Source organism: Lissotriton helveticus, chromosome 3_1, assembly GCF_964261635.1.
Source record: "Lissotriton helveticus chromosome 3_1, aLisHel1.1, whole genome shotgun sequence".
Taxonomy (NCBI): domain Eukaryota; kingdom Metazoa; phylum Chordata; class Amphibia; order Caudata; family Salamandridae; genus Lissotriton; species Lissotriton helveticus.
The window spans coordinates 743,968,709-743,992,736 of NC_136061.1; the positions used below are offsets into that span (position 1 = coordinate 743,968,709).

Consider the following 24,028-nt stretch of genomic DNA (forward strand, 5'->3'; position numbering starts at 1 on the left):
TACCTCCAGTAAGCACCACAGAGCTGCGTTGCAGAGAGGTGTAAAAATGGACGTGGCCTCTGAACACCTGTCTGCAACGCGGCTCTCTTGCGCATACTGGAGATACCTGTTGGGTTAGGTGGCCCTCAGGGACCCTCAATATTAAAAGAGAGTTAATCCCCCAACTTAAAATGCGACACGTTTGCACAGTGGTGAAGGAATGGGGCGTGGCCTGATGTGACATGTCTGCAAACATGCCCTGTGGCGCATTTTAAGTTAGAGAATTAATTCCTCCTCAATCCTGAGGGTCCCTGGGGGCCAAGTAGCCCACCAGGTACCTCCAGTATGCGCCAGAGAGCTACAGAGAGCTGCACTGCAGAAAAGCGTTCAGAGGCCACGCCCCTTTTTACAACACTCTGCAACGCAGCTGCGTGGCGCTTACTGGAGGTACCTGGTGGTCTAGTTGTCCCCCAGGGACCCTCAGGATTGAAGAAGAATTAATTCCCCAACTTAAACCGCGCCACAGGGTGTGTTTGCACACATGTCAACTCAGGCCCCGTCCGCTCCCTTCACCACTGTGCAAACGCGCCTTGTGGCGCATTTTAAGTTGGGGGATTAACTCCCCTTGAATACTAAGGCTCCCTGGGGTGCAACTAGCCCACCAGCTACCTCCAGTAAGCGCTACAGAGCTGCATTGCAGAGAGGTGTAAAAAGGACACCTCTCTGCAACGCAGCCCCCTGTCGCATACTGGAGGTTCCTGTTGGGCTATTTGGCCCCGGGGGGGGGAAGGGGGGGTGGGGGGTTGGGGGTGGCGTTCCTCGGATCTGCGGGGTGGCAGTCCCAGGGCGGCGGGGGGCTACGGTGTCCCCCGCAAACAAAATTAATTAGAGCCCCGGAGGGTGGCGGTCCCAGAGGCTTGGGGGGCGTTAGAGGCCCCCCCCAACATTTCATTAACCAGACCCAGGGGTAGCGGTCCCCGGGGCTGCGGGGGAGGGCAGTGTGCCCCCCGCAATCAAAATCAAATCTAGCCCTGGGGGGGTGGCGGTCCCCGGGGTTTTGGGGGGGCATTAGAGCCCCCCAAACAATTAATTAACAAGCCCGGGGCAGTGGGGGGGGGGGGGGTTTGCCCCCCCCCCATTTTTTTTTAGCATGCCCCAGGTACTTGGCCCTTCCGGGTGCTAATTAGCAACGAAGCGCGGGAGCCAGCGCTTTGTTTTTTTATCAACAGGATCCGCACAACCTGCGTGGATTTTGCAGATTTAAAAAAAAAAAAATGATTTTTTTGGGACCTGAGTGTCCTTGTTGGACCCCCTAAGCAGGCCTAGGGGGTCAGGGGGTTTCTACCCTGCCCCCTTTTTGCGTTTTGCGCGTTTTTTTCTCAGCTTTCTTGTGCCTCGGTTCTACCGAGGCACAAGATGGCTGCCAACACTTCCTGATTTGGAGTGTTGACAGCAAATTAGCATACTGCTCGTGCTCGGCAGGGTGCGCGGATCCTCCCTGCCCAGAGATATATATATGTGATTTTAATTTTGATTTTCTCAGGAACTACTGAACGGATTTACACCATTTAACCAAAAGACACAACTCTGAACCAAGGGCTACCAAATTCGGTGTAATTCCCTTCAGCAGTTCGGGCTACAGCTGCGACTAAATGTTCCTATGGTAAACTGCATGTGGAAAACACGTTTTGGGACCCCCTTTGTTCTCGGCCCCCGCTTGACGAATCAACCCGAGACTTTTAGGATAGGAGCGGACCGGAGCTGGCCAAAGGTTTTGAAAATTTTGCGAAGATTCGTCAACCGGCGCCAAAGTTATTGGGAATAGAGTTATTGGGAATAGAATGTGGCGGATTTCCCTGGCGACCACCAGTAGGTAATATATATATATATATATATATATATATATATATATATATATATATATATATATATATATATATATATATATATATATATATATATATATATATATATATATATATATATATTGTGACAGAGTTAGGCGCTGGAATGAGACATGAGCTGACATTGACAAAACCCAACACAGTCAAATAGTTAACTAATATAACATAGTTATAAATAGTTAACTAAGTGTAACTTGTCCCGCCCGAATCACTCACGGCGTTCATAAGCAGTGCATGATGGTGGAGAAAGTTCTAGTTAGTTCATTAAACTGTAACGTAGGAATTTTAGTGATTTGAGTTTTTTTAACGTTAGTTTGTGTCTCATTCCAACACCTAACTAGAAATATATTGTTTTTTTCAGTGGACGTATATCCCTTTGGTGCAGTGCTGGACAAGGTTGTATGAAGTCAGAAGTGAAATTGCCTTTGTGTAGATTTACAAATTTGCTTTAAACATGAAAAATCTGATAACTTCGCCAAAAAATAAATTATAGCTTTCAGAAAGGAAAATTCTGAGTTTACAGAAAAAGAGTAAAGTAGCAGACTACCACTTGCGTTTATTTTATGATCGCATGTTTTTAGTTTTATTCTCACAGTATGTCCTTTCACGGAAAACGGCCCCCAAGTCCGTCAGAAGTTGAATGACTCAGTTTAAAATTGTAAGTATAGAACCTATCACACCAACAAAAATGATTCAGCACAAATTGTAATGCAATATTCACAAATCCAACAAATAATACAAGTTTGAAGCAAATTAAGATTCATTTAATCTTAGAGACTTTCACAATATGTAGACAACTTTTTACAGCCACTGGTACGTAACTTACCAGCATATATCAGGGACACAAAGCACATCCTAAGTATCTTGTCGGATGTAACATGGGAGGATGGTATGATTATGGCAAGCCTAGATGTCACCTCTTTATACACCAGCATCAGAACGGATCTGGGTCTTCGGGCAGCCAGGAAATTTCTTGAGAAAAGGCCAGCATCCCAGTGGGCGCATACGGAGATGCTAATAGACATGATGAATCTAATACTACAAAATAATGTTTTTTTATTTGAAACCACTTGGTATCGTCAAAAACAGGGAGTAGCCATGGGTTCCAGGTTCTCCCCTTCGTATGCGAACCTGTTTATGGGCAGGTTCGAGGAGGAGTGAATCTGGGGCCCACATGGCGCAAAGTGGAGTGAATATATCATTTACTGGGGTCGCTATATTGACGATTGTCTTTTAATTTGGGCGGGAGACATGAATAGTCTCATAGAATTTTGTGAATACTTAAATTCAAATTTAATGGGCATACATTTAACTCATTCTATAAGTACTACCCAAATAGAATTCTTAGATTTATCACTGTTTATTGAAAACAACAAAATACAAAGCAGACTCTACAGGAAACCGACATCTTGTAATTCCCTTTTACATGCTGGGAGCTCTCATCCAAGACATCAGATTCAATCCATTCCCTTTGGGGAATTCACCCGTGCAAGAAGAAATTGCAGTAAAGATGATGACTTCTCAAAATGCAAGAATAACATGAAAAGTAGATTCATATCTAGGGGGTACAATATGGACATGATTACCAAGGCGGAACAGAGGATAGATACAACTTCTAGAGAAGTGACCCTTCGTGACAAACAGAGAGAGGATAACACGATTAACAAAATCAGATTAATCACAAACTATGATAATGCAGCAATTGTGTTGAGAAATAGCATGAGAAAACATTGGTGGATATTAAACAATGACAAATCCCTAAACCAATACATCACAAAAAATCCTCTCATAACATACAGAAAGGGGAGAACCATAAAATCCTGGATAAGTCCAACCTACCCAATAAAATCCAAAACAGTTCCTGACTGGCTGACACGAAAAAGTATTGGTTTCCATAAATGTGGAACATGTTAACTATGTCCCATGGCAATGAATAAAACCAAAACATTTCGCAACTACATGGGAAGAGAATTTGTGATCAAACAACTACTCAATTGCAATAGTTGCTTTGTAGTTTACATGATTAAATGTGTCTGTGGTAGTTTCTATATAGGCAGCACGAAAAGAATTCTAAAAGAAAGGATTTTTGAACATGTAAGAGCCATAAAACACCAAGACAAAAGATATAACACTGCCACACATGTCAATCAATGTCCGAAACAAGGCAAACACAAAACGATTAGTTTCTGTGCAATAGATCGAATAAAAAATGATCCAAGGGGAGGTAATAGAGAACTTGCCTTGCGACGCAGAGAAGCGTCATGGTTACTGACTATGCGTGCGGTAGAGTACGGCATGAACTCGGATCAGGAACTGCATTATTACCTGGGTGACTGATATAATACTCAATGTTGTACAATGATGTATTTCTGGAGATAGAATTTTGGAAAATAATCTGTATTTTACATAATGATTATACCATCACACATCTAAGTGTACCCTCTAATTCTAATTTAAAGAGTAAGGACATTGAATATACACAACTCTCCAATATGGAGCATGTGTTATTGTGCTAATTAATATTGATGATATTGATGTACGATTAGTTATGATGACACAGATGTAAATGACGACTGGGATATTTGTATATTAATCGATAATGTATGTAGAATACTACATGCTCTTGACCCCACAGTTCTAATTTGACACCAATATGTGCACCGCAATCTTTTATTCACTTTCGATACAAATCATCAGGATTGTATCATATTTCACTTCGTCGCACGTAATTAATGGTAGAATTAAGAGCACCATCCACATGAGATCTTAGCAACTTAGTGTTCGTTTTAGATATAAGAACACTTTTCAACAAAGGCGGATTGTATAAGATCCGGATGTCTCACTAGGACTTAATCATATTTCACTTCCGTGGCACGCAATTGAATATAGAATTAAATGCATCAACTCACAGGAGATTATAGGAACATGGTGTTCTTTTAGATATAAGAACACCATTTAACAATGGCGGTTTTAGTTGACATTACTACCGCCAAACGGGAGGCGTGAACCGGAAGGGGACGCTGTTGTATAACAACCGGCTTCCGAGTCACAGACTCTGACTTCCAAATTACGGAAGACCGCGCCACACACGGTTTGGATTTCGCCGCCCCAGGACTCCAAAATATTGGGAGGTAAGCATCCCCGAAATCGAACTAGTCATTTGAACGAATGACAATTATGAGCATAATAACTCGAATTTAAATACTACTCGGAATAATACGTGCCTGTCTTTTAATTTTGACAGCAGGGAGCCACTTCCCTTCAAAGATATCACTGAAGGAGGAATATTAATGTTACACAGAATTACGGGATCCTAAAAATAATTTCGGATCACCACGTACATAAAGAATTACCGATTTGAAGGTAAGCTCTTTACCTTACATTGACTAATAAGAAGACACATTATTTGTGTCTCCATAGACTAAATCATTACAAAATATATTCCTTTGTGTGAATTTTAGCGGCCACATTATCGAAGACCAAGATCTATCAAGAAATTATTGCCCATGCCACGTTAGGCTGGGCCGGAATTATAACCAGCTAGAAGGTACGTGTTCAATGCTGGTATGGCTCAAAAAGATAATACTGTCATTAATTTGGGTATGTAATGTCGATCAAGTAGGGAACTCAATATCCTTTATAACTTGGTCATTCTAGGCATATATGCTCCGAAGCAATTAACATCAGGTAAGCCTGAGTATGATGTACTCAGCATTTACATGAGTACGATAGATCACATATTCAGACACATTAATCTGAATGACTAAATAGGCTCGGCACCAGTAATCACGATATATAACACAATACGGGTTGACGCACACTGGGGTGAGCACCAGACCTTTTGATTTTATCATAGCACAATATACGTATGTGAACCGATCACGAACTGTGGGGCATTCTTTCCATCTCTCGACTAATGAGAGATTTCCACCTTTTTCTTTATGGGAGCTCACTATTACTCCCACCTCCTTTCTCTCCCTGAATGCATGTCTTTTTATATTGCTCAAAGATATACATGGAAAATATTATCTCCCACTTGCTTTCATTTAAATAGCATGACTCATTGTACATGTGATGATCATGAGATAATGTATCTCGCTATTCCAATATTCTTTGTATTGTATCTTTTTCCAGCCCTGATGAAGTCGGAGGTTCCTGCCCAATCGACGAAACACGTGTTGGCTGGACTGAGGGAAAGCCTCTAAGATTAAATGAATCTTAATTTGCTTCAAACTTGTATTATTTGTTGGATTTGTGAATATTGCATTACAATTTGTGCTGAATCATTTTTGTTGGTGTGATAGGTTCTATACTTACAAACTTCAATCTGTGGAATATCGGTGGGTTAGGATGACAACCCATACCTAAGCACCCAACGACATAAGAAACTATCAGTGTAGATATTAGCCTGTATATAGTGAAGCGCCAACACCACCAAGACTAGTCATCCTTCTATTCTCCAGTTTAAAATTGTTTTAAAGGTCCAGAAAGTTCTGTGTGACCGAAGTGTCAAAATTGAAATGTGTAGCGTTTAAATGCAGCAAAGTGAAATAAATTGGGCACTGTGAAGATTTTGACCCATCTAATGAGTGACCCGCTGTATAAATATGCAATACCAAGCCCTGCACGAAATGACTAGTTTTGATTTAGATGAGCTGTATCAAACTGGTTTCTTGAACAACATGCACCGTTTTGGTAGCAGAAGTTAAGTTCAAGACGTCACTTCTAAGTTATTTTTTTTTTTTGGGGCAAAAGCTCTATGTTCACTATGTTCTCTCCTCCCCATGTCTGGGTTAGTAAGGATAGGGAAAAAAATACTTAATCTGAAGCCATCTTTATATCACAAAAATATTTCAAATTTCAAATAAAGACTTGTTTTCTTCTTGCAGATCAAAGTATTTCAAAATTGGACAGCTGCATTTGCAATAAGACGAAACACTGCCGTAATGGTTCATCTCATGGGAACGAGGTAAGTATGTCCTCTATTTCGACAGGGTGTCGCATGCAGAGGGTAGTTAGTGATGTTTCTTGAGCTGGTTGCCAAACGAGATACTCAAATAGGGATGTACATTTTATTTCATTAAAAAAGTTTCAACATTGAAAACTTCAATAAATCAGGCAGACTAAAAAAACATACTTGCAGGCAGATTTAAAGAAAATGAGAAACTGAAAATTCCATAGAGCTCATACTTTGATTAAATTGGGGAAACTAGATAACAGCATACTGTTGCTTTTCAGATGACATATTATTCATATATTCAAAATGAGCTATCTTGTGCAGACGTTTATGGACTACCAGGAAAAAGAAGCATTGGCAAAGCAAATATGTCAGGTGTTGGCTGCCAGCCTTTAGGATTTTATAAATGCTTGTTTTCTGTCTTGTCATTTTTTTTTTGCAAAAACCTTTTTTTGTTGGCAAAGCTTTTGGGTTCTCGTTGATCAAAAAAATTAAAAAATACATTGGCTAAATATATTTATGGTCTCAAAAACACACATTGACAAAGTAGTTCGTGGCACTGAAGGGGAGTACATGGTTTGTGAATGTGCTTCTTGTGAAAGGGCTGAATGACATCAGTTACAGTGAAGTAGATAATGGCTGATGTGGGCTGAACCACTGCCCCATCCTGTAAGCTATAGTGTGAGGAAGAAAAATACGAATGACCACAAAAGAGCAATGGATGAAGAAGGCTGTCTGAAAGCCACTATAAATAAGTATATTATACAGGCAAGTTTACTAAAATCAAAAGGTCTTGGCTAATACCAGACCTAGACAACATTACATTGTGGGAGATGTATCCCAATAATCTCCTGAGACCCAATGTCGTATGACCCCAAATTTTACCCTGGGTAGTTCAGCTTTGCAAATCTTCTCACTTATCTACCGGTAATAGACTACCTTTCCCAACAATGACTGAAATCCAGTTCTGGATGGTTTGTATTCTTCTAGTGAGTTGCTTGGTGATCCCAGCATGGAGGGTGTTCCCGTATTACAACTTGCTGGTGACTATGGTATGAGTAACAGTTGTTATAGTGTTGTTTAGGAGCCATTTGTGGATCTTCAAGGTGTAGAAGCAGGATACAGTGAAGGGACGATGACTTGTTGGGTCATGTCCATTTTTCTGTCAATGGTTATTCAGAGGTTCGTGGAGTGGGTGAAGGTCCGACTTTGGTCGTCCATCCTTTGGAGTGCCATTGTGAGGTGTTCTTTTGAAGATCACTACTTCTGTGTTGTCGGTGTTAAGCTTGAGACTGTTGGCTTTCATTCAGTTAGCGATTTGCCCATCCAGACGCATGAACCTGGTTTGTGTGGGGGGGGTTCTTATCCGAGAGGGAGAATATGAGTCGTGTGTCATTGGCACAGGACTCGTAGGGGAAGTTGATGTTGTGCGCGAGGATGATGTTAGCCAGAGGGATCATGTTTGCTTCGAAGATGGCAGGGTTCCCATCTGGCGGTAAATCTTCATAAGGAGAGTTGTACAGTTCCCAAGGAGTCCAACCAAGACTGATCTGCATATTGCTGATCAATGTATAATGTTCAGAAACGCAATGGAGTGAAATTCAGCTTCAATAATTTTCAATGGCTGAGATTTATTTAAGCTTTACACCCATTACTATTTTACTTTACTAATTGAGATGCCCTAAGTACAACAGGTATACCAAGGCATAGGTCCCATGCTCACAGTCATTGGACTGAAGATGCATCTCACTAAACACTCCCAAAAAGTGTAAACTAGTCTGGGACTGCTTGTGTTCCTATAAGGAGGGGACATGGTCTGACAGGGAGGTTAGACCAATTCTACAGAAGCCGGACCAAGACTGATGTGCATGTGGCTGGTCACAGTCTAGAGCGGCATAATGGGTAAAAATAGATTGACTATGATGTGGCAAGACTTATTACCAGTGACTGAGATTAATCAAAGCTTTTCAGTTTTTGTTTTTCCAACGTCCTGAAAATAACCCTACCTAGATCCTTATAAAACGGTAAACGCACCAAAAGGTGTGGCTCCCTTATAATAATACATGATACAGTTTCATTTTAATTTAGTGACTGACTTCTATTTTGCAGAAATACAATTAGTGTTGGTCATTTGGATATGCAATGTTAACCCTTCTCTCACACCCCCTTCTTCATTCTTCCGTGCATCTTCAAATGAGGAGAATAGGTTTGAAGTCTTCTCAAATCACCACCATTAGTGTGAAAGAAGTGCACCAACGAAGACTAATTAAAAGCATGTTAATAAGATAAGCTGGGCGCAAGTTTAACACAACATTGAGAATACTAAATATATAGACCAATGGAGACACTAAGAGTGCTGAACCCGGGGGTCGAAGTTTGCCGGACTCCGAAATGGCCGCGAGTTACAGCAGCTCTCCCAATTGCCACCATAAATCCTCAAAAATCTGTGATGTTAATTAGCTGTTGACCTGGCTGAAAGGTGTCGCTGACTCGCCGCTGCCGAGCATTATTAACCGAGCCCGGTGCAACCGTGATTGGTGTCGCCAAGAGGAAGAAATCCTGGACGACGCACATTGCATCCGTTATGGTGTGAGGCCCTCCCACTGCGCAGTCCGTCCACAGCAGCCTCGTGGGTACGGAGTAATACGGCGAGCGGACCCTTGATACAAGGGGGTAGCATCCTGAGAGCAGAGTGGGCTGTGGTGCCATCTGCGAGCCGGCGGGTTCCTGCAAGAGGCATACATGGCTGCGGTACCTGGGGGACAGAGCCTGACACGGAGTCCGGGAGGAGCATAATCCTGAAGATGGCTCCTGAGGCCCACATCAGATTCCGCCTGGCGCTGGTGATGAATCTCGCTTTTATGAGAAGTGCGACCTCCTCCTGTCCGGCACATCCTCTTACACATCGGAGCCAGAGGGGCTCAAAGGCTCTACGCTGCAAGTAACTCTGAGGGGGCACTGTTGCACATGCTGTGCTGACACTGCAATCCTGCAAGACCAACAGGAGTTGGCCTGCTGGACACCATGTGACCACGTGCATAGGCACAGTGCAGGTCCACAACCTCTGCAGACAAGGTACAGCAATTGAGAGGGCATAAGACACTGGTGGTCGGCAGACCCCTAATCAACCAGAGGGAAAGCAAGCTGCTGGCGTGCTGCACACACGTAGTGCATGTGAAGTGCCAACAAGTGAACCAGGGGTTTACAAAGCGCCGGTGTAAAGAGACCTTATTGGCCAACGCTGCATGTATACCTTGACAAATCTGATCCACTGTCCAGCATAGCGTTGGATACTCAATACCTCTGGAACTGCGCCCTTGTTATCGTCCACACCCCCACAACATGGGCAAGGCCGACAAGCTCCAACACAAACCACATTTGATTTGCGGAAAACTCCCAGGTCGAAAGATACCGTGTCTGCTGAGCAGGATGCCGCGTCAGCAGACCGGGAACCGGAGGCTGACAGACGTGAAGCTCGCGTTCCGCACTATACAGCAAAGTTTACACAAAGTAAAAAAAGCAGAAATGCCACTTTACAAATGCACATCTACCCACTTCATCCATCGGGAAGTAGTTTATCCAAAATATTGTACGCTGTAGTGCTGTTCAAGCATACAGCCCCCCTCTGCTTTTAGGAGACCAAATCAACTCTCTAGGGAGACGCAAGTCCCCCTTGAGGTTTACATATACACTGCACAAATGCAGAGGCACTTAAAAAGTAGTCCAGATCTGTACAATAGGCTTTAGCCACCAAAAAATTAAGAAAGAAAGTCCATAAGGAGATTTCTGTTTTCCTCCGTATATATCTTATTTCATATCAAATATAATTTTCATAACATCCGAAACATCCTGTATTGGACAGATCTGGAATACTTTTTAGGTGCCTCAGCCTTTGCGCAGTGTATACAGAACGTTTGTCGAAAATTGACAGTAAAATAGATGCGCTATCGTTCAGCATGGATCTGATGTCAGAACGACTGGACAAGCATGCAGATAGACTAGACACTGCGGAACAACGGTTATCTGATCTGGAAGATGTGGTACGAGCAGACGCGGAGTCTGATAAGAAAAGGGATAGGATACTGCCTGCCCTGCAAGCCAAAACCGAAGATCTTGAAGTGAGATCTTAGAGAAACAACGTTCGCATCCTAGGTGTGGCCGAATCCTGCAACATGGAGCAGTATGTAGAGCGGCTCCTTGTCACACTCCTGGGGCGGGACACATTTTCAGACATATTCCTCAGAGAAAGAGCGCACTGCTCGCTTGCGCCAAGACCGGTCCCAGGTGCACCCCCGCGGCCAACAATCGCGCATATCCTGAACTACACGGATCGTGATGCCGACCTACGTAAAGCGCGCAAGCTGGGTACTCTTCGATACAAAGGATCTGAAATATCCCTTCTCCCGGATTTCACGTTGCAAGTGCAGGAAGCACGTAGACTCTTGGTTCCGGCGAAAAAGAAACCCTGTGACTTAAATCTGGAACATAGTATGATCTACCCAGCCAAACTGCGACTTAAAATGGATGCTGAAGTGCACTTCTTTACAGATGCTAAGGTTGTTCTACATGCAAACAAAAACGGGGAACTGCGCCTGAAACGACAGAGCTCGCCCGCGTCTTCACAGACACATGCAGAGGGTTCTCGAAGCAGCCGGCAGGAGCAAGAGCAGGACGAGTAACTGTAGAAGCTTAAGTTGTTGGACTTGTATCCCAAAATGACAGGATGCCCTATTGGCAGCTAACATATTGTACTGTATTTGGGGGGGGGGGTCATTGTTGCTGTGTGCCAGCCAGGCCCGAGTGCACTGATTGGAATTGTCCCATTACGCAAATTGCTTTACCTATTGCTTGAGTGACTGATATTGGCCATCTGACAGGGTACTCAATTGGGGTCACGCTGCATCTCTCGGTGATATATGCATCAATTATTTGCAAATCAGTGAACTGACGCAGTGGAATAGGGAGGTAGTTTAGATGGTAACATCTGCCCCCAAGTGTAGCACACTATCATTATTGTTTTTGTTTCTTGGGTTTTTATTGTCGTTCAGGTGTTTGGGAGGGGTGGGAGGGGCAATACATGGCTGTGACAGTTGTGGGTTTTCGTGGCGTGGGTGGGGAAGTTTGTTTTAATGGTACGGTTATATGTGATGCTGAAGGTTTGTAATTTTTATATGCACAGTATGCATAGCAGTTAGAGTTCCATCCTGTATGATACACCAACACATTGCATGGCTGCTGAGGGTCTGACACTGCAAGTTCTTCAACTCATGACATGGAATGTACGCAGCCTCAACAATAATAGGAAGTTTAGACTATAGGGACCTACCTAAAGAGACACTCAGTGTCCATTGCTGTATATAGGAGACCCATCTAGCCCCAGAAAGTAGTGGAGAGGTGCAGCATAAATTGCAGGGAACATGTTTTTCGGCAAATTTTACTTCTCATGCCAGGGGAGTCCTGTTATGGGTGGACAAAAAAGCGTGGGTGGAAAGGACAGCTTTTTACGAGGACCAGCAGGGTAGGTTTGCGGGGGCCCTCTGTAAAAAAGAAGATTTAACCTTCGTAGTAGTGGGGTTATACAGCCTGAAATATGATGATCCACCAGGATAAAATGGTGCAGTGGAGAGGTCTTCCACAGGTCTGGGGAGGGGACTTCAATTGCATTCTGGATCCCACTTTAGACAGGTCCCGGGGTCCGCTCAGCGGCTGCCGCAGTGGCCTTACAAAATATCATGCAAACGGAGAGTCTCATTGATGTTTGGGGGTACAAATTCCCCACGCAAGGGGGTACACACATTATTCTTCTGCATTTGACACCCACACTCGTATAGACTTCTGGCTTATATCTGGAAGGCTAGCGGCGAGGGTGACCACCTGCACACACCCCCGCGCACGTATTGCGACCATTCCCCGGTTCAATCCGCCATATGGTATCACTCCCCACGAATACCTGCGTTCACGTGGCGTTTCCCTATTTACTCTTTATTAGTCACTGTATTCACAGCAGGGCTAGCCACAATGACAGAAGACTTCTCCAATAATATAGGTTCCGTGCAATCGTTCACTACAGTCTGGGAAACATTTAAAGTTTACATTTGAGGCGTAGTGATCTCCTCACACGCTGGAGTGCTGCGCTCCATTCGAGGGAGATTAGACCTGTTAGAAAAAGAAATAGGGCATCTTGAACAGGAACTACCTGGGTCAGGACATACCCAAACTGGCGTTCAACTTAAGGCGAAACTTGCAGAATAACAAGACAAAGCTAGCGACAAACTCAAACACATGGGAAAATATGCTACTGCACGTAGCAACAGGGAGCGGGATCACCCAAGTGCTACATTGGCAGGGTTAATGAGGCCTAAAAGGACACAGGACAAAATGATAGGCATGACGGATGAGAATGGTAGGCTTCTGAGCACCACTGAGGAGATAGCAACGCATTTCTGTTCTTATAAACAGGCACTGTATTCTTCCCAAATCCACTCAGATAACGCAGCCCTAGAGGACTATCTATTGTATATGAAAATGCATTGGCATGTCACAGAGCGCAGGAAACACTTGATGGGCCCATTGACTACAGACGAGATGAGGAAAGCGTTGAAGGAGATGGCAGCATGGAAGGCCCCGGGGGTGGATGGTCTTACGGTGGCATTCTAAAAAGCCTTCCAAGATATACTGACACCGTATCTCAAGCTTCTATACAAGAACATAGCGGAGTCCGGCATTATACCGCCTTCCATGCCGGAGGCGGTCATTGTCTAGCTCCTAAAACCAGGCAAATCTCCCAGCAGTTGCTCCTCGTATCGATTTCTGTCACTGCTGAATGTAGACGCAAAGATCTACGCGACAATTTTAGCGAATAGGCTGGCCCCACTATTGCCTGGGACTATTCGGCCGGAACAAGCAGGGTTTGTCCCTGGACGGAATCTATACCAAAATTTAAGAACATTGTTTGGCATGTGTGGAGTTTGAACCCGGAGGTCAAAGCTGCGGCAGTGTTTCTCGATGCCGATAAAGCTTTTGACTCCGTGGAATGTAGCTTTATGTTCGCGATCCTGCGGAAGATAAGAGTCGGACACATTTTGCTTCGATTAGTTTCTTTGATTTACACCTCACCCACTACTATAGTGCGAATTGGGAAAGTAGTCTTGCAATCATTCAACATCACTTGGGGAACACGTCAGGGCTGTCCGCTCTCTACGCTCCTGTGCGCGATAGTTGCCGAGCCATTGGCCTTCCCCATCATGCACCTAGGGGGCTGCGATTCCCTGAGTACACACTTAATATCTCCGCTTACGGGGATGACACTTTATTGTACATTCATAACCCAGAAGTCAATTTGTCTCCCATATTACAGGAGGTGGTCCAATTTAGTGGGCATTCTGGTCTACGTGTAAATTGTGATAAATCTATCATATTCCCAATCTTTCCCGCTACCAAGGAACCTATCATGGATTTCACGCTTCGCTGAACTACTGATCCAGTGAGGTATCTGGGTATCCAATTTCACACGGACCCGGCGCTGGTGATTCGGGAAAACTATGTCAACGACTAACCGAAAATGTGGAGAAATAGATTAGGCTCCCACTTTCACTAATGGGCAGAGTTGCCATAATAAAAATGGTGACTCTCCCCAGATTCTTATTTCTGTTCCAGAGTATAGCTATCCTCTTACCTAAACACATGTTCAAAATATGGCACCCACAGCTGATACGGCTGGCGTGGGACTCTCTTACTTTACCCTACGCGTTTGGCAGGTTGGGAGCCCCGGATCTAGAAAAGTATTACAGAGACGACATTAGTACCTTTGCCCACTCCTGGATACACAGACCACGACACACCATTCCTATATCTATAAACAATGGCAGCGAACCCATTTTCTTTACCACAACTCCTCACATGGCCGGTCTCCAGAAGGTTCCAGGTTTCACGGTACAGGCCTGGCAAACGCTACTGCATCTACAGGCGGGGGCCTTCCTGTATTCTCCGGAGTTGCCTCTCCTGTGGGGTTTGTGGTTCTCGCTGGGGCAAGATATGGGAGCGAGACAGGCACTGCACACCATAGGGATCACAAAAATGGGTGACTTATTTTGAGATGGCTCAATAGTATCGGGAGAAGCCCTACAACAGTCGGACATGCGGCCATCAGGCACTGCGCTTTTCCATTTGTTCAGGGCCAGACACGCGTGCCGTGCCCTGCTAGGTGAAGATTTATTGGTACCACAGGCCACAACGACCTTCACAACACTCATTAAGGTGGAGGAGCCCCTTAAGCTGATCACGAAATTCTACACTAGCCTACAAGAAACTCATAAGACTGAGGTTCTCAGAATTAGGCAGGACTGGCAGCGTGATCTGGGCTCTCCGTTGAGTGGCAAAGAGTGGTAGTATAGCTGTTCTGGTACCCGCTCAATCTCTCTCATAGGCTTCTCCAATTAAAGTTCATGCACAGGGCATATTGCACCCTAGAACGCCAGTTTCGCTGTAGGTTGTCCGACTCTTCTTGTTGTCCAAGATGTGGGGAGGCAAACGTGGGATTCTAGCACCTAGCCCGGGAATGTTCTCCAATTGAAACCTTTTGGTGTAAAGTGTTCCAGGAGCTGGGAATCATTATTGGTGCTGACCTGGAGCCAGGCCCCAAAATGGCGCTATTGGGGTGGGATCTCTCCGTTGCCAAATCAGTGAGCCCGTTGCTAGCCATTGGGCTTCTCCTGGCTAAGCGCTGTGTAGTGCTGCGCTGGATGGGTGGCCCACTGCCACTGATCACTGAGTGGCATACTGACATGCTGTATTGTAAAAATACAGCATGTCAAAATACATAATGAGTTACTCTCACCTAGAAGCCGCCCTAGGAATTATTGGGGACCGTACCAAACTTACCTTGTGAATAAAGCTGCTGAAGTACACTCGGACCCACAGATTGAGCCCCCTGAGGTCTTATCACAGGTGAGATGAATACAGAAATGGAATGTATTCACGAATAATGACATGTCATTCACGATTGAGTTGGATATTGGGACATGGACTCCCGTGAGCCACTGGCCTGTAGTACGACAGAGTCACCCTGCGATTGTTGGGACTTTTCTACATAGAGGGTGCTGCAGTGTAGGAAATTTTGAAATGCCTGGATTTTAGTTTGGAGCTTGTAAATCAATCAATTTCAAAAAGCTTTATTCGACAGCATGTCATAAAAGCAACATTATACATCCTATTACAACCATTAGACATAAACATTATAAATATTAAATAGCAATAAAAAATACAATGTTAAAAAGTTATTAAATCTTTGTGGCTGTCGTTTAGGAATTAAAAAACACATTTAAAAAAAAAAGATATTTTAAAACAGCTGATATATACATAAAACAAGATCAATCATCTTTTTAAGTGTCTTAGGGTTCATTGGCTGACTTCTATAGAATTTAAAGTGCGAGTGCGTATAATCCAGGCCCACTTTAGAAATTTAGCGACAGCAATCGCTATACAAGGTGAACAATCTGTCTCCAATATCCTTAGCGCTTCAATGTATCTCCGGGTGCCCATATTGATGCACGTTGGTTTTAGCCACTTGCTACGAGGGCTTGTATAAAGGGGACATACAAACAGCATATGGGATACATTCTCAATCAGATCTTTGCAATTATGACATTTGTCATCCCGATTTGCTGACCACTTATAGCTGAAAGCTTTTACAGGTAAGGTTCCAGTTCTAAACTGGAAATACAGCTTTCGGTCAAGCGGACCCTCTATATTATCCCAATAAGCTTCACAGAGTGGGCGAGATTTAAAATCAAGGAACCGTCCTGTTAAATTAGTGTTTATACAGGTACTATGGGTGGACGTCCAAATCATTTCCCAATACTTTTTTTTCAGAATTGTTTTTGACGGGAAACTTGGGACGACTGCATCTACCCATAGGTGGTCAAGCTCCAACTTTGTTAATAAGCCCCTTATCTCTTTAAGCCATTGGATAGAATGAAAGCGATCAGCCCTAATGATGTTAGTGCAAGTGCGTAGTGAGCTAGTTCTGGAGTTGTCCAGATACGCTTCCAGTACAGTAGGGGCCGTAGCCATACTATATCCTCAATTTTTTTCCTGCCAAGATCATATAAGAGCGGGATGGTAGGAGTACTTTGGGGGACCCCGACTAAGCAACGTAGGAATTTATTCTCCGCCATTGTTAGTTGGTTCAAGTAATTGAATCCCCAAAGTTCTGAACCATACAAAGAGGCACTTATGACCTTCATATTATAAATCTCTAGGGCAGGTGTGATTGGCTTAGTAAAAGAAGCTCTGTGCTTTGTGGCTAGGTCACCCGCAAGCTGGTGAAATTTTAAAACAGCCATGTCAATGTGACTTTTCCAGCCCATGTTACTCTGGAGAGATATTCCCAGATACGTAAATGCCTACCTGCTCTAGTGGAGTTCCATTAAAATTAATTGTGCCTTTGAAGGTTTTCCGCTGACCCAGGGGCATGAACTTGGTTTTTGAGGTGTTTATCTCAAGTCCACGCAGTTGGCAAAATTCTCCGAACGCATTCACAGCCTTCTGGAGCCCACTCGGGGTCCGGGAAACAATCAACATGTCGTCCGCAAACATGAGAACAGGCACGCGGGCCCCAGCCAAAATGGGGGCGTCAGTGGGGAAACGGTTAAGATGATCCACGATACCGTTGATGTATAGTGAGAACAGCGTGGGTGCCAGTACACACCCCTGCCGAACACCACGCTCGACAGGAAATGAGTCGGTCACCTCACCCTGCATCCCCCATCTGATTCTGGTGTAGTTGTTCTCATGCAGGCGGACGAGGAGAGTCAATAGCTCCGGGGATATCCCTGACTCAGCGAGAACCCTCCAAAGTTTGGAACGGGGGACTAAATCGAAAGCAGATTTCAGGTCTACAAAGACCACATAAAGAGTCCCCTTAGTTAAGGCCACGTTCCTCCAGTAAAGTGCTATGAAATAAAAAACCTGGTCAATTGAACTAGTGCATGGCCGAAAGCCGGCTTGATATGGGGACAAAATATTGTGCTCTTCTATCCATTGTTGCAGTTTGTTTTGCACTAAACGACCCATGAGTTTTTGGGCTGAGTCTATAAGACTAATGGGTCTATAGTTACTGGGTAGAGATTTGTCACCCTTTTTAAAAACCTGAATTATTTCGGCATCTTTCCATGAGGGTGGGATTGGCGCACCCCTAGCCACAGAGTTAGCTAGACACTCAAAATACTGACACAAAGATGATCTATCACTTAAAAACACGTCAGCGGGGATGCCATCCATGCATGGGGCTCTCTCCCCGGTCACGCAATCTAGCGCTATGCTAACGTCTTTAATTGTAAAAAGCTGGTTTTGATAAAAAATAGTTGGGGGTAGTGGGCAGTCTTCTCAGTTCGGTTACGAGCATATTGTGGTCTGAAGAAATCTACCCACTCTTGTTTGGCAACGTTGTTTTGGGGGGCTTCAGCTACACCTCCTCTGTCCCATTTCACAATGGCCCAAAATTGTTTTGAATCCTTTGCTCCACAGGCTAGTTTCAAATCACGCCATTGATCCTCATCCCACTGTTTCTTTGCTACCTTCTGGGCAAGCCTATAAGTCTCCCTTGCCTTTCTCACTTCTGTGGGGTTCCTGCTCCTTATTTCTATGCTCAAGTTTTGGCGGGCTAATTTACATGCATTGTTATACCACCCCTCCTTTGGTTGTTTTTTGGTTCCCTTGTCAGGTTTTATGGTTTTCCTAAAAAGTAGTTGGAGTTTTGCGAAAAAGTGGATGTGTGCCTCAAACATTATTTGGGGAAGATCTGACTTGTTAATGTGAGTATTTAGATTAGCCACTTCTTCGACAACCATGTTTTTAAGAACCTCCAATTTATCAGGGTTCTCAATAAAACTACCCCATTTGATGTGGCGCATGTTATTGGAAGCGAAAATGTCCAAGGTGACCTTCCCACACCCCGGTTTCGGTTCTTTAGTCCCCATCTGCGCTTGATAATCCATACAGAGTGGGTTATGGTCACTTTCCATCCTAGTTTTAACAGTCATATCTATCAGACTGTGCCACCCTCTTATGTCCACCAGGATGTAATCTATACGACTAGAATGCCTACAATTGTCGAATGTATTTTTTCCCATGCGATCGGACGGAGTGCGTCCATTTGCTGCTCTAAGCCCTCTAACTAAGCATAGGGCCTTAAGCTGTATTGCTACGGCTGACCATCTTTTTACAGCAGGTAATTCAAGCTGGGGAACGCCCCATTTGCGGTCCTCCTCAGCAGCGAGAAACTGATCCTCTTGACCAAGAGGTTCAAAAGTAGTGTTAAAATCTCCACCTACTATAGTAGAAACCTGTGTTGGGAGTGCCTCAAGCTGCTGATCAAGAGCTGAGATTTCCTCAGATATTTGTCCCCCTGCTGTCCCCCTCGCTGAAATATTGTAGATAGCCACCCCTTGACCATTTTCCTATGTGATTTTAACTGACAGGATATCATTCGAAGGAGGACTAATTTGGTGCACCTTGCAGCATAGGGCTTGTCGGACCCAAATAATCAAGCCTCCAGCAGGCCGACCTTTAGATTTTTTGATGGCTGGAGCATGGAATTGAGGAACCCCAGGCGATAAACTGGAGCCATAGACCAGGTTTCCTGAAAGAGGATGATGTCATACTGGTCAACAAAACTACACCATTCAGGGGATGTTATCTTATTATCGATTCCAGCAAGGTTCCATGAAAGAAAAGCCAACCCTGGTAGAGTGCTAAATGAATCCTGCGGGATTTCAGCTACTGGGCTCGCGCCTTCAATCACTGGTTGATGTTCTATGTTTATGGGCACGAGGCAGTTATTCTCTGGGGGGTCCTGTCTGTTTCAGGGCAATCATATTCCCCAAATGGATCCGAGCAAGTTAGTTGTCCGAGGTTCCTGCTCTCTATGGGCTGCCCTGTGAGGTGGGATCTCTCCAATGGGATTGTACGAGGTATAGGGGCCGTGTTAGTTTGTGTCCCGCTCCAAACCTTAGGACCATACTTTCTGCCAACCTCTGTTGCCACCATATCTGCAGATCTATCAGTCCTCAAGAGTCAATCACATTCATTCAGGTCGGACAGGACCCCAAACCGGTTTTCCAGACTAATACCTCCCTCCCTGGTTTGGACATCCCTCCCCAATGTGCTCAACACAGGGGCCTGTTTCGACCAAGATCTACTAAAGTTCGCTACACTCCCTCTCCTACTGTAGAAAAAGTCGAGAGTTAGTGGGATCATATCAGAATCCCTGCGTTGTGGGGGGAATACGTTTGCCAATATGTTTGGGAGTACCTCAGGTCTAGAGAAATTCAAGGCTATACAGTCCCCCTTTAATTTTTTCGGGTAATCCCCAAGCCATGCTACCCTTCTAGCCATAATGATTTCCCCTGCTAACTGCTGTTTTCCCCAGGTAAATATCTTCATGTTTTTCGTCAACCAATGCAGCGCTTTATCAATCAAAGAGGTTGTTGACTCTACCTGCCCAGGTGTCAAAGAAGGAGCGTTTGCCAGGACCAAAACTAAAGGAGAAGCTTCCACTACAAATTGGAACGAGTCGCGCTCTTGGCGCGGTTCTTTGAGTGTTGTTGAGGGAGCCTCTATGGCTACAGTTTGGCCCTCCTCACCTACTGGGGGCTGGGTGGGCGGGGGTTGCTGTACAACATTCTCACTACCTCCCTCCCCTCCTCCAGGGTGAACCTCCTGGATTTCACACCCATTTGACACCAATGCTGATAGGCTATCTACTTCTTCCAGTGTCTTATTGAGGAGGCCACCTAGTCTATTGACCTCTGCAGTTAGCTGGTCGATTTTAGCCACAAGGGGTTTGACAATACCCTTGATCTTCAAATCGAGCATGCTTACTAATTTTTTTATTTGGTCATCCTCCAGTTTCACAGTGTCACCCTCCCCGGGATGGCCTCATCATTATCTGGGATTTTGGGTGGAGAAACTAATCTTCCTCTAGCAGAGCGTGACCCCCTCGTTTGGTCTGTACTTTCCTGCATGCTCTGACTGCTCTAGGCACAGGGGTCGGTGGGTTCTGTACCATAGTATCCAGGGATAGTTCTAGATCAACTGTGGGGGGCAGTGTTTAGCTCGGGGAAGTCACTGGCAGAGAACTCGGGATTAACGATATCACTGCTGTCATCCCGTGCCGGTAATACTGGTGAAGGTTGCGCATTGGGCAGTGTGAGGGATGTAGGAGATATAGGGGAACAACTTAACCCTAATGACTGCAGTCTCTCACTGTTAATTTTACTCACAACCTTCACCAGATAGTTATCCAGGGTGTTTGGCACTAGGGGAACCTTTTCTTTAGACATGCCCGAGAATGATAGTTTGGGTGGTACAGTCAAAAAACGTTACCAGAGTACACAGGATAGAACAAGACACCTAGTACAAATACTTGAGAGGGATTTAAATAGGTTAAAGTCTCACTGTGTAAGGATCACGGAAGTCCACCAGCAAATAAGAATCGGGGTCCCTGGCCCAGCCCAGTCGCGTCCTGTCCCGGAATGTCACAGACTGTCCGCCCTTTGTACGGGCTTCGTCCAGCGCGTCCCGCGGGACCAAGGGAGCCCTTATGCGCCTCCTGGCGCTCCCGATTTGCGTCAGCGGCGTCCTTGCCGCGATGGGGCTGCTGGGAAATGTAGTTTGAGGGGGCCCGGCGGAGCCAAGCCCAGCCAGAGAACAAGCGGAGCTATGCTCGGCCCACAGGTACCAACACAGGGGTGCAGGGGCTCGGCGTAGCCAAGCCCGGCCAAGGAGGTAGAGCGGAGCAAAGCCCGGCCCTCAGCAACACAGCAAGTCTGCAAGTAAGGCCCCCCCAGGCCTCGGCACCAAGGGAGCCTTTATGCGCCTCCTGGCGCTTTCTATTTGCGTCAGCGGCGTCCTTGCCGCGATGGGGCTGCTGGGAAATGTAGTTTGAGGGGGCCCGGCGGAGCCAAGCCCGGCCAGAGATCAAGCGGAGCAATGCCCGGCCCACAGGTACCAACACAGGGGTGCAGGGGCTCGGCAGAGCCAAGCCCGGCCAAGGAGGTAGAGCGGAGCAAAGCCCGGCCCTCAGCAACACAGCAAGTCTGCAAGTAAGGCTTGTAAATCATTATGTCACTGGATGTCAGATATGGTACAACTGTGTGTATAAATGTCTGTTTTATGACAAAACTTATAAATAAAATACATACATAAATTTAAAAAAGAGTGCTGAACCTGAATGTTTACTGGTTGAGTTTATGGATGTGAGGGCTTTTATAATTTCAAAGTATTAATGCCCTGTCTTTTGATTTTTCCCCCCATCCTTTTCATCCTTCTCCTAGAGGTTCAGCAAATGACCTCGTATCAACACCCATCCCAAACCCGAGGAACCATATCCAGGCTTTTTGACTTATCAGGTAATAACGTTGGGCGAAGAAAATAGGCTACAGTTTTACCAAAGAAAAAGCTTGTGATGATCTAGAAGAATTTGAGTTATCTGAATTTGCTTAGCTCCCACAATAAAATCCTTATAGAAAGAAAACAAACAATCTTGGCTTGTATTATGTTGCAGTCTAAGACTGGAATTAAGTTATGATCTGAAGTTGACATAAACATCCCCTAATGACCCCAAATAGTGCTGTTCTGAGAACCTCATGCAACTACTTGCAGCATTCCTCTTCACCATCAGACACTACGTGATCATACCACTACTGTGGAGAAAGGCGTGAAAAAATCAAGGTGATCTTTCTGATGGAGCTTTCATTAGTGTACTGGAAATGACAACTGCGAATAATCTTGTTATTCCACGTCAAGCATTACCTTTTTCAAAGAATTTGTATAACATATCCACTCATAAAACAGAATTGAGAAACTGCAACATTGGCTGTAGACTTATTAGTCAGTTCTCAGTCTACAATAAAAACTGGATGTGTTTACAAGGATTTGTAGATAAAACAAAGGAAGAGAGTTATGCCTATAAGGATTGTAAAATGGAAGTTGAAGAGGACAGAGGAAGCTTATGGCATGCTAACTTTTCATTCCAAGCATCTGGCATATTCACACTTCTGTTCGGTTTCACACACAGAAGAGGAGAAATCAATTGGTAGTTGGCTAAAACCTTTGTTCCACCAGAAGCAAAGTAGAACTGGTTCTCCCAATCAATGGAATACTCTAGGGAGCTGTTTTATAATGCCACTACCCACGATCCAGACAGTGTCGCATTCATTGTATGCTTGGTACACAATGCACACACAATCCATATTCATGCATGCATGGCCTTGTCTTGGTTACAGTAAGGCTCTCTGTAAGTCAAATCAAAAGTACTGTAGAAACAGAAAAAAATCAAGGTGTCAATAGAGGGTTAAATGCTTTCTTCCAGATAGTGGCAGTTGTCATATTAATCTGTTCTTCATTTCAGAGTGTCCACTATTCTGCATTTCTCCACAAGAAATGCGAGTTTAAAATAGTCATTCCTTCTCTACAGTTTAGAGAGTCATGTTTTTTTAATAATTTGTCTGACAATCTAAACATGTGATATCACACAGTTCCAGTTGGGAATTATAAAGTATTACTGAGCAGGACTGAGGTAAGATCACCACACATTTTTTAATGAAAAGAAAGAAACAACATTCAGATGCTCTGAAGTGTTTTCTTTAGACAAAGACTGAATTTTAATTAAAACAAGTCCTATTTTCATCGCACAACACTCCATTTCAACTATCAAATGTAACCCATATGTAACCCAAATAGAACTAAAAATAAATAAATAAATGTAAATGACAGACCTTGCAAATGCACTAGAATAGTAACCTCGGCTCCCCGTAGATCCACCGTAAGTCTTTTTAATATCTTCCTGGGTTATCTGTAGGGATAAGTTATAAATATATGTTGATTTTAGGTAACTGTGACATTATATCCGGATAAGAAACAAACAATGACATTTAATAAAATATGATGGAGCAAGCTTCTTATGGGACACAGGATATTTAAATAAAATAGCAAGTAATAATTTTACTTATTTGTTTTGTCCTTAATTTAGGCTCCAACAAAACATTTAACGACATGAAGCTAGAATATATCATTAACTTTTCAGCCTGGAAAAATGCACATAACAGATACAATTCTGAAACATTGTAGTCCTTGTGGATCACAACTAATGATTACAATGAAGGGAGATGTTCGAGCAGAATTCTCG

The 24,028-nt window shown here is 44.3% G+C and overlaps 1 protein-coding gene across 4 annotated transcripts in view; it reads right to left on the reverse strand.

The window, feature by feature from the left end:
- The window catches only part of USP47 (ubiquitin specific peptidase 47), a 1,403,284-nt gene that overhangs the window by 988,816 nt on the left and 390,440 nt on the right, over positions 1-24,028 (reverse strand). For all 4 annotated transcript variants that reach the window (XM_078680933.1, XM_078680934.1, XM_078680932.1 and 1 more), the window contains one exon: positions 23,619-23,695. In XM_078680933.1, coding sequence (XP_078537059.1) covers positions 23,619-23,695 — 77 coding nt within the window. The remainder of the gene's footprint in view (positions 1-23,618; positions 23,696-24,028) is intronic.